Source organism: Heptranchias perlo, chromosome 18 (genome assembly GCF_035084215.1).
Source record: "Heptranchias perlo isolate sHepPer1 chromosome 18, sHepPer1.hap1, whole genome shotgun sequence".
Lineage (NCBI taxonomy): Eukaryota > Metazoa > Chordata > Chondrichthyes > Hexanchiformes > Hexanchidae > Heptranchias > Heptranchias perlo.
This window is the reverse complement of record NC_090342.1, coordinates 17,974,106-17,990,528: the sequence shown is the minus strand read 5'-3', so window position 1 is coordinate 17,990,528 and position 16,423 is coordinate 17,974,106. Positions and strand designations below refer to the sequence as shown.

The 16,423-nt window shown below is 42.4% G+C and overlaps 1 protein-coding gene across 3 annotated transcripts in view; it reads left to right on the top strand.

Moving 5' to 3' along the window:
• The window catches only part of lrriq1 (leucine-rich repeats and IQ motif containing 1), a 175,983-nt gene that overhangs the window by 81,673 nt on the left and 77,887 nt on the right, over positions 1-16,423 (top strand). For all 3 annotated transcript variants that reach the window (XM_067999455.1, XM_067999454.1, XM_067999456.1), the window contains one exon: positions 10,507-10,686. In XM_067999455.1, the coding sequence (XP_067855556.1) occupies positions 10,507-10,686 (180 nt within the window). The remainder of the gene's footprint in view (positions 1-10,506; positions 10,687-16,423) is intronic.

Here is a 16,423-nt window from a genome sequence, read left to right as displayed (position 1 = left end):
TGTTCTTATAATCTTATAGCTCAAGTTATAAATAACTATACAGTAATGAAGGCTACGCAGCCTATTGTATCTGTACCAGTTCTTTGTTAGAGCAATCCAACGCTAATCGCATTGCCCGTATCTCTTCCCAGAGCCCTGTATCTTGCTCTGCTTCAAATATTTATCCAATTTTCCCTTAAAAGATACAATGTTCTCTGCCTCAACCACTTCATGGGACAAAGCATTCTATGCGAGAATAACTCTCTGAATAAAAAAATTTCTCCCGTTTCTCCTCACTCTCTAAGTGACCATATTGGATAAACTTCAATATAACGTTGTTTATCTTATCAAAAGTAATCCTGTTTTGTACATAAAAAAACTTTGCTATTATTATGGATTTCAAAGTTTTTGCAAAATTCATTGTCCTCCTATCCTTGAAGCAGGCTGTAACTACTCTAGCAATTTTGTAGCTGTGGGGCAAAAATCTTGATGTCCAAGGTTTATCCATTATGATAGTAAAATAATGGGGGTGATATAAAACCCCAAGAACGGGTGGGTTGGGGGCGGGTGGGAGTTGAGAATAGCTGTTTTTTGGGTCGCGACTGCAACCCGGCTTTATTTCAGGGTTTAATGTCAGCGTGTAAAAGTACAGGCTTCCCGCTGGGAGTGCAAAGTTCAAAAATGTTGCGATTGCGACCCAAAGAAACAACTATTTTCAACTCACACCCGCCCCCAACCCACCCGTTGGGATTTTAAATCGCCCCCAATATTTCCATTCCTCCTTGGATTTTATGTCCCTTTTACACTTTCTGCAACTATTGACAACCCCAACTTTGGAAATAGTGTGAAATAAATGAGGCAAATCTGCTACATTTGGAATCTCTGAGACCTCCCCAAGGAGCTTTTTTTTTGCTGTCTGATGTTATAAATACTATCACGATGACGTGGAGACCACAGTGTTTTCTGTGTGGTCCCTCTCTGATTTTTCTGTGCAAATTCTATGCAATTTATATTCATTATGTGCTAATAGTATACATTATTTTGCCCAATGTGCAATACTTTACATTAGGCAATATTAGATTTCATCTGTTACTTGTCCATTTGAATAAATGATTCAAATCTTTCCACAAATCCTAAACTCCATCTTCAATTTCTGCTGCTCTACGTATTTTAGTATGAAGTAACTGAAATTCCTGGAGTTTGATAGTGAGTTTCTTCATGATTTTTTTGAATTTTTCTTTCTGAGACTTGCACTACACTTAACCAAAGTGTTGGCAGTCTCAGTGCACCCAAGATGTTTCAGTCCCCTGCCCATGCCTCCCCCCCCCCCACCCCCGCAATATGTTCAGAATGACTAAGCAGCTGGAATGGCCTGCCCAGTGAGCATACCCCTGTTCTGCATAATAATGGAAGTGGAGCAACAGAGGTGAGAGGTTCTGAGAGTGAAGTGCGATGGCAGAAGACGACAGCCCACTCGCTCTTATCCCTATTGGTGGCGCTGCATTTGCACTTGTTTTACAGTTGTTTTCGCCGTAGGCAGATGAGCTCCACAAAAAATTTCGACATCATTTCTGTGTAAGTGTGATCCAGTAAATTCCAAGCCAAAGTCTTGCATGTGACCAGAATACGGTTTAAGATAAAGGTTGAGAACGACATAAGTAAGACAAAGATCAAAATAATAAATTGGAAAAAGCTCATTTTCAGGGGATGAGAATGGAAGTAGAGAAAATAAACTGGAAACAATTACTGATAAACAAAGGAACAGAACAGCAGTGGGAAACATTTAAAATGGTGATCAATAGAGTTCAGGAGAAATATATCCCACTAAAAAGCAAGAACAAACTAGCCAGTAATGATACACCATGGATGAATAAAGAAATAAGGGCAAAATTGAAACTAAAGAAAAAAGCGTACACTAAGTACATAGACAACAAAAGAGAGGATGACAAAAGGGAACACAAAAAGGTTAGGAAAGATGTTTTTTAAAAAAAAAAATTAGGAAGGCAAAGAGAAACTACAAAATTAAATTATCAAAGAATATAAAAAGAAATAGTGAAGTATTCTACATACACATAAATAACAAAAGAACAAACAGGATTGGGATAGGGCCAGTAAGGGGTACACTCAATAAACGCACAGGTAATGACAGCGAAATTGCAGAAATATTAAATAATTACTTTGCCTCAGTATTTACCAGGAAGACTAACATGGTGGGCATGACATTAGAAGAAGAGATCAAAAAAGATATAAAGACATTTAAGATAGAAAGGGTGGAGGTAATTGATAAACTAATCAAATTTAGAGAGGATAGAACTCCTGATCCGGATGGATTGCATCCGCGCATATTAAAAGAAGTTAGGGAAGAGATAGCAGAGGCACTATTACATATATATATAAAAATTAATTAGAAAAGGGAATAGTGCCAGAGGACTGGCGGACAGCTCCATGTGGTTCCTGTATTTCAAAAGGGAGATAGAATCAGTCCAGGGAACTATTGACCAATTAGTTTAACGTTGGTGGTAGGAAAGATAATGGAATCCTTACTCAAAGATGTAATAGAAAAACATCTGGAAACTAAAAATATAATAAAGAATAGTCAGTAAGGATTTCAAAAGGGAAGGTCATACTTGACTAACCTTATTGAATTTTTTGAAGAAGGAACAGAAAGGGTAGATAAGGGTAATGTAGTAGATGTAATATATTTGGATTTTCAAAAGGCCTTCGATAAGGTACCGCATAGTAGACTCATGACTAAGGTCAGAGCATGTGGAGTCAGGGGACAAGTAGCAGAATGGATAGCAAGCTGGTTACAAAAAAGAAAACAGAGGGCTTGATTTTCGCACCGCGATCGGGTGCGTTCGTGGCGGGGGAGCCGCGAAAATCGGGGATTCCCGGTGCGGGTAGGGAGCCCGGCTCCAACCCGCCCCATTTCTGGGTTCCCCACTGACGCCCTCACATGCGCGCGTAGCCCCCGCATGTGGGACTCCCGCCGGCAATTAAAGCCGGCGGGGTGCCACTTAAAGTACTTGAACAGGTACTTCAGGTAGTATACAGACTTGATTGACCTGTTATTTGAGCAGGGATGGGATTTTGCAACTGACTGAGACTGTTTCCTGTACTGGGGGAAACACTCCCAGTTCAAATGGACATGTTGCAGCCATCAGTCTGTGGCAGCTGCAAAGGTCCATTTCACAGGTGGGTGGGGGAGGTGGGGGGAGACCCTCAGTCATTGCAGGAGGCCACTCTGTCACTTTGGACAAAGTTTGGCCTCCACCACCCTCTTCCTAACAACAAAATTCACCAACTTGCACACTTACCCGGGGTCCAGAGACATTTACCTACCTTGCAGACCCCCTCAGATGTACATCTTCTGGATGGGGGCCGCCGTAGCTGCAGTCATGACCTCCTCGGAAGGCGAACAGCATCATCAGCCTCGCCGGCCACGCCGTCTACCTCTGACACGTGGAGCTCCACAACACAGTGCTGTGACACATCCACCTGCACAGCAGGAGGGAGGGCAACCGCAGAGAGAGATGCGTCACAGAGGGCACTACCCTCGCCACAGGGTCCGCAGACTGAGGCTCAGCTTCCTGGACCTCTCTGAGCAGCAGTGCACACGGGGGCTCAGAGTCACTCGACATGTAGTCGTGGACATCTGCAGCCTCCTTCATGCTGAGCTGCTCCCTTCTGGCCCGAGCACCATCTTCTTACCCGTCGCTGTCAAAGTCACCACTGCCCTCAACAACTTCTCCTCCGCATCCTTGCAGGGTGCCACCGGGGACATCGCCGATGTCTCTCAGTCGTCTGCACAAAAGAGCCCTGCAAATACACCTAGACCCACTCTGCAGTGACACAATGGGGGGCATCAGTTGTGGGTCTTCATTGTGATCCTCAGGAAAGGGCATTATTGCACAAACCAGACAAGATTCGCAAAGACGTGGCAGTAGTGGTGCCAATATAATATGTAATGTAAGTTGATCAGAAATTAAATATTAGTAAAAACCATGACAAACCCTCAAACACCCTTGTGCATCCCCTTCATTCTCATGACACATTTGCCTTATGCTTCCGACTGCACATATGTGATGCATGCCCTGTGGCTGCAGCACAGGTAGTGGCAGGTTGAGTGAGGCTGACTGTGAAAGAGATGCATGAGAGGGTGAGTATGAGATAGAGCCATGAGATTGTATGAGGATTGGGTTGAGTGGTAGTGGCGGGATGAGTACTGGCGAGGTGAGTAAGTGCAGGTAAGATGAGGATGAGGTTTGAGTGGGTGTGAGGAGTGATGTGACAGAGTAGTGTTGGCAGTGCAGAAGGAGATGTGGGGTGGGGGCGGTGATGTGGCAGAGGGGAGTGTAGGGGAATGAGTAAGTGTACTCACTTTGGCTGACCTACTTAGGTCATTGCAGCACCTCCTGCATTGTATGCAGGTGCGCGATATGTTGGTGGTGCAGGTGATCTCTTCTGCCACCTCGAGCCAGGCCTTCATGCTGGCAGAGGCAGGCCACTTCCTCCCGCCTGCCGGGGGGATGATCTCTGTTCTCCCCCTCCTCCTCACCCCATCCAATAAGAGCTGGAGTGAGGCATCATTAACCTGGGAGCAGCCTTCCCCCTGGGTTGCTCCATGCTGTAATTTTTCCTATTTCTTGCAGCATCAGTCAGTGGAGGACTGCCCCTTTAAATAGGGCTCCTCCAGCACGAACCCCGGAAGCACAGGTAAGTGGATCCAATCAGCCTGCGGTTGCATGCGGAGCAGACTGATTTCACTGGGCGCGTTACCCACGCACCCAATCTACCCCCCAATGCGAACCCGCCGCCATGGTTATATCGGGCCCAGAGAGTAGGGGTTAAAGGTAATTACACAGACTGGCAAAAGGCGTGGGAAGTGGTGTTCCAAAGGATTGGTGCTGTTGTTCACAATTTATATAAATGATTTGGACTCGGGAATCAGAAGTACAATTTTAAAATTTGCGGACGACATCAAATTAGGGGGTATAGTTAATACCAAGGAAGACTGCGACAAAATACAGGAAGACGTTAATAAAGTTGCAGAACGGGCGTGTATTTGGCATATGAATTTCAATATCGACAAGTGTGAGGTGGTACATTTTGGTAGCAGAGTAAGGGGACCACATGCTGTTTGGATTATAAGAGTCTAAGTGGGGTGGAGGAGCAGAGGAACCTGGTGGTACAGATACACAAATCATTAAAAGTAGCAATGTAGGTTAATAAGGCCATTAAAAAAAGCAAACCAAGCACTGGGGTTCATTTCTCGAGGGATAGAATTTAAAAGCAGAGAAGTTGTGTTAAACTTGTATAGAATCTTAGTTAGACCACACTTGGAGCACTGTGAACAGTTCTGGTCTCCATATCATAAAAAGGATATAGAGGCACTGGAGAAGGTGCAAAAAAGATTTACTAGGTTGATACTAGAACTGAGAGGTTATACCTATCAGGAAAGATTGAGCAGGCAGGGACTTTAGAAAAGAGAAGACTGAGGGATGACCTGATAGAGGTCTTTAAGATTATGAAAGGGTTTGATGGGGTAATTGTAGAGAAGATGTTACCACTTGTAGGGGAGACCAGAACTAGAGGCCATAAATATAAGATGATCACTAATAAATCCAATAGGGAATTCAGGAGAAACTTCTTTACCCAGAGAGTGGTTAGTATGTGGAACTCGCTCCACAATGAGTAGTTGAGGGGACTAGCATAGATGCACTTAAAGGGAAGCTAGATAAACACATGAGGGAGAAAGGAATAAAAGAATATGCTGATAGGGTTAGACGAAGTAGGGAGGAAGGAGGCTCGTGTGGAGCATAAACCTGTTGGGCCGAATGACCTGATTCTGTGTTGTACATTCTATGTATACGAGCTTCAGATATCCATATACCTGTTGTTACGGTGCTGTGGAATACTGCCCCACCATCTCGTTAAAAATTACTAGTCCTTTAATTGTTAGATTAAGACTAATAAAGTCATTATATCACTGCAGAGTAGCTCAGTCGTGTTATCTCCAAAACAGTGTAAGCAAGATAAGCAATCCTCGAAATTCATGCAACACTAAGAATGCTATTGAATGGGAACATTGTTGTGTGATACTCCTTACTGTGGCACTTTAATCAGCTAGCTTCCAAATAGTACATGATCTTGAAGGTCCATTCGATCATGCATCTCCAAACAGAAAGCAGAAAAACAGCAAGGCATTAATTAGGGCTACATTGGCCACTCATTCCCAGTCAATGGATGGAAAATGTAGCTCTAATTGATGATTCAGTGACACAAAGTTCTAACAGTATACTACTGAATGAACAATTGTTTGCAATGGTTGATTGCAATGTATAACGAGAGATTCAAACCTAAGATTTGTTTTGTTAGCTATGGAATGGTGCTTCATAAACTGTTAGTTGTGATAAAAAATAAACAGTTAACATGTGCTTTGAAAGCTTTTGAATGTAAAGCATGTGAAATGCACATGTTATAAGCACTTGTGCAGGACCGAGCACTACTTAGTCATTTTCATTTTGCTAAGCTGGCTGGAGATGAAAGCAGCAGACACAGGGGAACTGCTATCATTCAGGGCCTTGGGAATGGGGTTACTGGAAGTTCATAATCAGAGCTCATTATAAGCAGTTGGCCTAAAACGTGCAATCAACAGTGTAGCCTACAGATCATTGCTGTCATAGAGCAATCAGACTGAAAACAGCTCTTGGGTAAATTAATCATGAATATTTTATTGCTTCTCGTTACATAAAGCAGGAATCCTCCACTTCTTATCGCACGCAGGGAAGCTTGGAATATCTATGTGATAAGAGCCAGGTAGCTTTGACGTGTAGATTTATAAACTGATTGCATTTCTGTTGAGAGTAGAGCTATAGTGTACATTTTAATTTCCGTAAGATTTATTTTAGTTTCCCATCAAGAAACATAACCTATGAAAGGAGCCTGAGCACAAAATCATCAAAATCATCCCTAGTTAGAAACTTCATGTAAGTATAAAAACAAATGTTGGATAACATTTTTTAGTTATTAAAAAAAACTACAATTTGTCATGAAGAAATCACAATGCTTTTAGCAAGCTAGAAATACAATGAGGTCCATTGCAGAAAGTGTATTATATTACTTAGTTCTTGTAGTTGACATGACTACTCGTATGCATCATATTTCTTTTTACAATATTACCAGGTTAGTATATTTTAAAAGTTGGTTAATAACTTTCACCCTCATGCAGCAATTATGCCCTCATAATATAAAGGTGTGTCTTCTGCTGATACAATTTAACAAAGTGAATCTCCCATGCTCATAGTTATTTGGAGGAAATAATATGCCTCTTTTAACTGTGTTGGTTGTAATAGGCGGAGCGGGGTTACAGCACCACCTCTGGAGCAAGTAAGAATACCAGGCATTTTTGTTTTAGCATTACCCATTGACTTCATTGCACTGAATGACAGCATTATCAACTCAAGGATTTTAATATATACCAGGGCTGTAGAAAGCAGGTCCAATTACACACTTTCCACTAATTGGGGCCACTTAAAAAAAATGATTGAGACCCTGAATGGGTGTGGAGGAAGCATGTTGATTTAAAAAGTGTCCATCAACAGAGGCCATTTAAAAAATGATTGAAAATACGAATGGAGCTTGAGGGACCAAGCCCAATTAAAAATTTTCCACCAACTGAGGCCATTGAAGAAATTATTTTGAGGTAGAGTGGGGAGGTAGGTAAGTGAGGTGAAAATGGCATTTAAACCAGGAGAAACGGAAACCGATGGGGACATTTTTAAAAAATTACCCAGAGGTGGAGAAGTGTTAGAGGAACCTGGGCCATATAAAAATTTACTGAGAGCTATGCTAGGGCTGGAGAAAGAGAGGTTGATGGCGCTAATGAAAAATTTGGAGCTGGAGTGAGACTGGAGGAACAGGGGCTGACTGGGGAGGGGCTAACAGTGCCATGAAAATTTAAACCAGAACCAAGGCTAGAGCGAACAGGGCTGACGATGTGATTTAAAAACAAAAATGGAGAACTGGAGCAGGGCCAATGATGCCATAAAGCTCGGAGAACAGTACCGGGGCTAGAGTAAATGGGACCGACAGCAGCAGCACCGCTGCAGCTGCCATTAAAAATTTAACACAGAGCCGATCTGGGGCTAGAGGAAGCGAGGCCGACGAGACCAGTGAAAAATTTATTGATACCTCGACCGGGGCTGCAGGAAGCAGGAGCAATTGAAAAAATTTATGGAGAGCTGGAGTGGAGCTGACAGGACCATTAAACTTCAAAGCAGCACCAGGGCTGGAGCAAGCAGGGCCAACGGCAGCAGAATTTAAAAAAAATATTTCCAACAGAAACACACCATCATAAATAAAGCTGCACCAAAAATTTAAAAATACTCACCACAAAGTTTCAAAACTTACACATACTTCCAAAAACACAAAGGAGACACTTTAACAGACCAACACCAGCAGGTTTTGAGGTTGGCTTAGGGTTGCTATTATGGTAACAGAGGTGCTAAATTTCCATCTAGTGGCAGAATGCCTGTAACTACATTGCTACAGGAGCTGTTTACAAAGGAAAATTCCATTATAATGTTTACATAGAGAATTTCAAAGTTAAATGTTGATGTAAAAGCATAACAAAAAAGTCTTGACAACACGAAGCAACGTTTCTGAACAGAGTGCATATATATGCAAGACTTTTAGTATCTATATATGAAATAGAAAAATGATTTATACATTAAATTTTATAGTAAGTGATGTACTAGTATCAGTAGAAATAATGTTACACTTGGAAAATGTATTTAACAGAAATTTACTTTATTTGAGATATAATAATGATGTATGTAGAAGTAATCTTTGAAAATTACAGTATTAAGATAACATTTATTTAGCACCTTTAAAGAAAAGTGTCCCAAGATGCTTCTTAGTGGCTTAAGGGAAAAAAAATAGATGCCAACGAAAGGTGGAGATATTACGAGAGACATTGGCCTGGATTTTCCTCTGAGCAGTGAACGAATGCGCTCGCTGCTCGTTAGACTTGCACTTACTCATAAACTTGTTTTTTTCACGGCAAATTCCTCTCATGGGTTGCTGAATCCAAAACTGCACCCTCTACAGTGTAGCTGGGACCTGTATGAACGGGGCAAGCAACTGTCTATCTCCTTAACCAGTCAGATTAAAGCAGCACAGTGTCAGAACCAGGAAGTGCAAGTTAGAATAGTGTATTCAATGTCAAATCAGGTACAGTAAGCAAAATAAAGAGAGGGCAAGAAATATTGAAATAAGAAACAGAAATAAAAGAGATGGAGAAAAAGTAAAAAAATATATATTTTAAAAATATCCAACAATTAAAATCTGAAGGAATGAGACTCCACATTTTTAAAAGTTAATTTTCAGTGCCAGAGAGGTTGTTTCACAATCATTAAAAGTGTGTATAGTCTTAAATGACTTGACGTACTTTTTTTGGCGGATATTAGTTCATATCCATCTGGGCAGTAAAGGAACTTCACGTCGTTCCATTGAGTCAGCCGACGAGGAATTTGCCGTGAAAAAAAACAAGTTTATGAGTAAGTGCAAGTCTAATGAGAAGCAGGGCATCTGGTAGAGCAACTTCGGATTTCCGTGTTTAACTGCGCATATGCGGTCGCCGGGAGTTGCTCTACCATTTGCATTGAAATAGCGGTGAGCGCTGTTAGACTCTCCATTATTTTCGCAGCAAAATCCCGCCCTGTATGTAAGATTTACCTTTTGTAGATGGCCATTCTGTATTAAATGTTATGATTCAACAAAACATACGTAAGTTAAACATATTTTACTGAGAATATCCATCATAAAACACCTTCTTAGACTTTGTTAGAACTCTGAGCTTTTTCTTATAAAGAGTATTGACAGGCCATTGACTATTGACAGGCCATCCACAAGAATGTTCAAATTCACTGTAGTGATATTTTTTAGTACTATATTGTTCTTTTAGATAATTCTTCCTGGACTTTTAATATGAAAGGAAAAGATGACATATTAGGGAGAAAAGAGAGCATGTTGTGTTTTTCTTCCAGGAACACATACTTTGGTATTCACAGAGGAGGGGGACATATGCAAAAAAAAATTATATTTTTTCTCTCACTTTTATTCTCAGTGGTGATCTAAGATGCATTATTCTCAGTTGAGGATTTCTGGCATGAGGCCATGAGTTTTTCTATTTTTCTGAAAGGGACACCTTCATTTAAAATATTGCATTTTATCTTTAATCATATTTTAGGTCACTATAATACTAAATTGTATAATCTTTTAAGATTGATTTATGCTTTGGTTAACGTTGAGCTAGTAGTGTTATAATATACTTTTCTATGTAAGAAAAATTGTTTTTAAGGATTAAATCTGATATGAATATTCAACTTGGAGCATTTAAATACAGTGCTATACAATAAAAAAATACAGGATTCCAGTGGAAGATTACAATTATGTTTTAATACTATACAACATTAAAATATAGCAGCAATCTTTTATGTCAATCTTGTGCATTGTTTCTTTCAGGTGTTCAATCCTGAAAATATTGCCAAGCCTGAAGGTAGTGGATGGTGAGCGGATTAGTTCCACTGATGAGTCTTGTGCAGACAGGAGTAGCAGACCTTCACCAGGGAGTTTCCTGGCACTGTGTCAGGCCCAGCTTCAGGACTTTGAGTTATTACTCAAGAGACATGAAACCGAACTAGAGTAAGTCTCTCTTTTCACATTTCATCCCTTTTTGACTGTAACATGAGGCCATGCTTCATGCAAGTGCATAGTTTTTTGACACATATGTTGGTTTGATTAAAGAATTGCATTAAACAGGAAACAGGACAATTTGGTATAAGTATTTTCCAGTTTTAATATATCAACACTTGACTTGAGATTTCCACTGAGGCTAGTTCCCGGTGTGGGTTGGAATGAAATTCAATATTTGTTAAAAATGTCATGTTGGTTTACTGGCATTTGTACACTATCTTCCAATTACATTATATCATAGTACGTAAGCAAATGAATAAAAATGATTGACTGACTTATTTACAACCATAACTTGCATTTATATAGAACGTTTAATGTATAAAAATATCCCAAGACGCTTCACTGAATCATCATCAGACAAAAATGGACGCTGAGCCAAAGAAGGAGATGATAGGAGGGGCGAGGTAAAGCTTTGTCAAAGAGGTAGGTTTGAAGGAGGAGGGAGAATAGAGAGGCAGAGGCTTATAGAATTTCAGAGTAGGATGCTGTGGTCGACTGTGTCAAAGGCTGCAGAGAGGTTGAAAAGGATGAGGACAGATGGTGCACCCTGGTCATAATCACAGAGGATGTAATTTGTGACTGTGATTAGAGTAGTTTCAATGATGTGGTAGGTGCAGAAACCTGATTGGAGAGATTTAAGCATGAGGTTGTGGGAAAGATGGGCATGGATTTGGGAGAAGATGACCTGTTGAAGGACTTTAGAGAGGAAAGGGAAGTTGGAGATTGGTAGTTTGCAAGGACAGAGGGGTCGAGGGTGGGTCTATTGAGGAGGGGGTTGGTGATGGCAATTTTGAAAGGGAGGGGAACAGTACCTGATGGGAGTGAACCATTCACATCAGCTCGCATGGAGCCAGGAAGAGAAATAAATGGCATTGCAAATTTTGTGCTAATTTTACTGAGTTTGAATATAGCTTAAGAACTGTGGGTGTGATTCTTCTGGCTGGCAATAGTTGGGACCAATCTTAATCACTGGCAGTAACAGGAGTTCACAGCTGGGTGGTAGCAGTGAACTAACAATATTGTCCAAATATTTGGTTTTCTCTGGTCTCCAATCGCCAATGGGACAAGGAAGGAGCAAGTTAGCAGCAATGACAATCTGCCATTCAATCTTCCCCCTTCAGTGATGATGTTACGAGACAAGGTCAGTGAAAACTGGATTTGTTTCTGCCACAGTGTATAAAGTACAGCTGCCTGAGCACTTGGAGTTATTTAAATGGAGTAATATCCTGCTATGGCAATATAGGATTTCAGGGATACATTTAATGATAGAAACCAAAACCATAAACAAAATAAATTGCATTTAAAAAAGAAAAGACTGAATGTGGATGACAGCTGAGAAAAAATGTACTCCATAATACATAAAGTCTGCTTGTTGGATATTTGACTTTTAATGCCTTCTCCTTCAGTTGCTATTGTCAATTTTCCTAGCCAACGGCAAAATACTGTGGAAATGTCTGTCTCTTTAAGCAAATCAATGTGATCTTTCTCTGATTACATTGCATAAAACCCTTCTCTGCGGTCATTTTCAACTCTTTTCCTTCCCCCATCTTTACCTGTCAGATGTGTCTGTTGCAGCAAAGGAAATAGCCCTTTTCTTGCATCACATCTATTTGACCCTGAGCTGAGCTTCCAAGCTATATTCTCTCAATGAAAAGACTGCCTACTTCCACCTCCGTAGCATAGCTCACCTTCGCCTCTGTCTCAACCCATCTGCTGCTGAAACTCTCATCCGTGCTTTTGTCACCTCCAGACTCAACTATTCCAATGTTCGAATTATAAAGAGGGAGAAAATTGAATATGAGAGTAAACTAGCAAAAAATATAAAAACAGATTGTAAGAGCTTTTACAACTATATAAAAAGGAAGCGATTAGTGAAAGTAAACATGGGTCCGTTAGAGGCAGAGACAGGAGAAATTATAATGGGGAATAAGGAAATGGTAGAGACGTTAAACAAATATTTTGTATCTGTCTTCACGGTAGAAGACACAAACGACATACCTTCAGTGGGGAACTGTAGTGGGGAGTCAAAGGTCTAATGAGAGCGAGGAATTTAAAGTAGTTAAGATTAGTAAAGAAAACGTACTGGAAAAATTAATGGGACCAAAAGCCGACAAACCCCCTAGATCTGATGGTCTACATCCTAAGGTTTTAAAAGAGGTGGCTGCAGAGATGATGAATGTTTGATCTTCCAGAATTTCCTAGATTCTAGAACTGTCCCCGTGGATTGGAAGGTAGCAAATGTAACCCTGCTATTCAAGAAAGGAGGGAGAGAGAAAACAGGGAACTATTGGCCAGTTAGCTTAACATCAGTAGTAAGGAAAACACTAGAATCTATTATTAAGGATGTAGTAACAGAGCACTTAGAAAATCACCGTATGATTAGGCAGAGTCAACACGGTTTTATGAAAGGGAAATCATGTTTGACAAACCTATTAGAATTTTTTGAGGGTGTACCTACAGGGTAGATAAGGGGGAACCAGTGGATGTAGTATATTTGGATTTTCAAAAGGCATTTGATAAGGCGCCACACAAGAGGTTGTTACACAAGATTAGGGTGTGTGGATTGGGGATAATATATTAGCATGGATTGAGGATTGGTTAACAGACAGAAAACAGAGTAGGAATGAACGGGTCATTTTTTAGTAGTTAGGTTGTAACTAGTGGGGTGCTGCAAGGATCAGTGAATCGGCCTCAGCTGCTTACATTATATATCAGTGACTTAGATGAGGGGCCGAGTGTAATGTATCCAAGTTTGCTGATGATACAAAGCTAGGTGGGAAAGTAAGCTGTGAACAGGATGTAAAGGGATATAGACAGGTTAAGTGAGTGGGTGAGAAGATGGCAGATGGAGTAAAATGTGGGGAAATGTGAAATTATCCACTTTGGTAGGAAGAATAGAAAAGCAGAAGATTTTTTTAAAAAGGTGAGAGATTAAGAAATGTTGGTATTCAGAGGTATTTGGGTGTCCTTGTACACAAATCACAGAAAGTTAACTTGCAGGTACAGCAAGCAATTAGGAAGGCAAGTGGTATGTTAGCCTTTATTGCAAGGTGGTTGGAGTAGAAGAGTACGGAGATCTTGCTGCAACTTTATAGGGCTCTGGTGAGACCACACCTGGAGTACTGCATACAGTTTTGGTCTCCTTACCTAAGGAAGGATATACTTGCCTTAGAGAGGGTTCAATGAAGATTCACTAGATTGATTCCTGGGTTGTCCTATGAGGAGAGATTGATAGAATGGGCCTATATTCTCTGGAGTTTAGAAGAATGAGAGGTGATCTCGTTGAAACTTATAAAATTCTTAGAGGGTTTGACAGGGTAGATGCTGTGAGGCTGTTTCCTCTGGCTGGAGAGTCTAGAACTAGGGTTCATAGTCTCAAGATAAGGGATCAGCCATTTAGGGAGATGAGGAAAAATTTCCTCTTTCACAGGGTTGTGAATCTTGGAATTCTCTACCCCAGAAGGCTGTGGATGCTCAGTCGTTGAGTATATTCAAGGCTGAGATAGATAGATTTTTGGACACTAAGGGAATCAAAGCATATGGGGATAGGACAGGAAAGTAGAGTTGAGGTAGAAGATCAACCAGGATGGTGGTGCAGGCTCGAGGGGTATGCTACTCCCACTCCTATTTCTTAAGTTCTCCTGGCCAGCCTCCCATTCTCTATCCTCTCTAAACTTTAGCTCATCAAAAACTCTGCTGCCCCTATCCTTTCCCACACCAAGGCCCTGACATTAGATTGGAGACGGGATGGCAGCGGGCGGGGTGAATGGGCGTGTGGGTAAACCGCCCAATAAAAAATGTCCGTTCCCCACGCAGTCACGATTCAATTGGTGCCACTTAACATGGCTTCCAGGTTTGCCGTCTGAAAGCTGCGCAGCGGGCGGACTGCACACCTGCATCACAGCTTGTCGGCTGGAGGAGCTCTATTTAAAAGGGCATTCCTCCAATGGCTTTTCCTGGAGCAAATATCTACACACCACAGTGGAGCAGCACAGAGGTAAGGCTGCTCCAAGATTCAATGATGCCTCACTCCAGGTGCTACTGGATGGGGCCACCAAGAAGGCCTGGCTCGAGGTATCAGAGGAGGTCATGAGCAGCAGCGACATCTCCCGCACCTGGGTCCAGAGCAGGAAGCGCTTCAGTGACTTAACTAGGTCAGCCAAAGTGAGTACACTTACTGATTCCCCTACATTCTGTCTTCCACAGAACCGCACCCACCCCCCAACTCATTCTGCACTGCCAACACTACTCTATCACATCACTCCCCACACCCATTTAAGGCTCATCCTCAACTTACCTGCACTTGCTCACCACCCCATTAGTCACCCACCACTGCCACTCAACCCAATCCTCATACAATGTCATGGCTGTGTCTCATACTCACCCTTTGATGCATCTCTTTCACGGTCAGCCTCACCCAAACCAATGCATTCATCAGTTGGCCACTTCATCATTACTCACTCACACGCCTGCACTTTTTCCCCTTATAGGAGATGAGAGCTCAGAATGCACGGGAGAGGGCGAGGACCAGAGGGGGGCCGCAACAAATCGTTGTACTCACAGAGGCAGAGCAGAATGTGCTGGAGCCTAGCCGAACCCTTGAGTGCCTGCCTATGAGGGACGCCGAGACTGGCACCCAACAAACGTCTGGTGACACAACTTTAATATTCATCACACACAATATGAATTGATGTTAACATGCCTTGCCATCTTCAGCACCTCAGTATGCTCATTGCAACGTGACACATCTGAGATGATGCTTAATATTGCCTTGTGTTCTCTTACAGTGCCTTCAGTGACCGCTGTGATGGCAGGGGACGATTCCTCAGAGGACCTGCTGGCCTCTGAGGGCGCACCGTCACATCTTAGCGAGCCATCCACCAGTGCAGATTCCCGCACCTCAGTGGGTCCTAGTCCTCAGTTAATTGGGTTGTCACCTGGTGAGTTACCACACATGAGAGCACAAGCAGACACTGGTGGCAGGGGCAGCTGCGAAGAGTCTGCGTCGGTGGGAGCACTCCTATCCAGGTTCTGCTCAGCTGGACGCAGATGCCGAACCCTGGGGACCATCCTTTAAAAAGAGAATGATCGAGGGACAGCAGCACATTTGCGAGGTACTGGAACAGATGCCACGCACACTCTCCACAACAGAACAGAGGATGGAGGAGTCCAACTCCTGCATGAGTGGAATGGTGGCACAGGTACGGGAGGGAATCTCTGAGATAGTGTCACAGGGACGTGAGCAACTCTCTGAGATAGTGTCACAGATAAGTGCAGGAATGTCTGCGATGGAGAGAAGGCTAGCCTCCATTGAACTTCAAGCACGGCTCACAAGTGAGTCCATTTAGGCCCTGACAACGGCCATTCGGACTCAGGCTGAACAATATTCTACCGCCTTAAACAGGTAGCCAGATACACTAGTATTGGCCTTACAAGGCATCTCCAAACTGTTGTCCTCCAAACTGTTGGACAACAGAGTGGTAGGAGTGATGTGGCCCAGGGGAGGGATGATGGCGAAAAGGGACATAGAAGTGGGGACGCCACTCAAAGCGCTCCCACGTCTCACCTGTTTCCCCCCTCTCAACCAGTACCTGTAATGCTGCCTCCTCTCCAGCTGGCCAAGTCTACCCCTGCATAGGTGCAGGTGGTGCAGTCTTTGGAGGAGCCCTCATGGGCTCCAAAACCC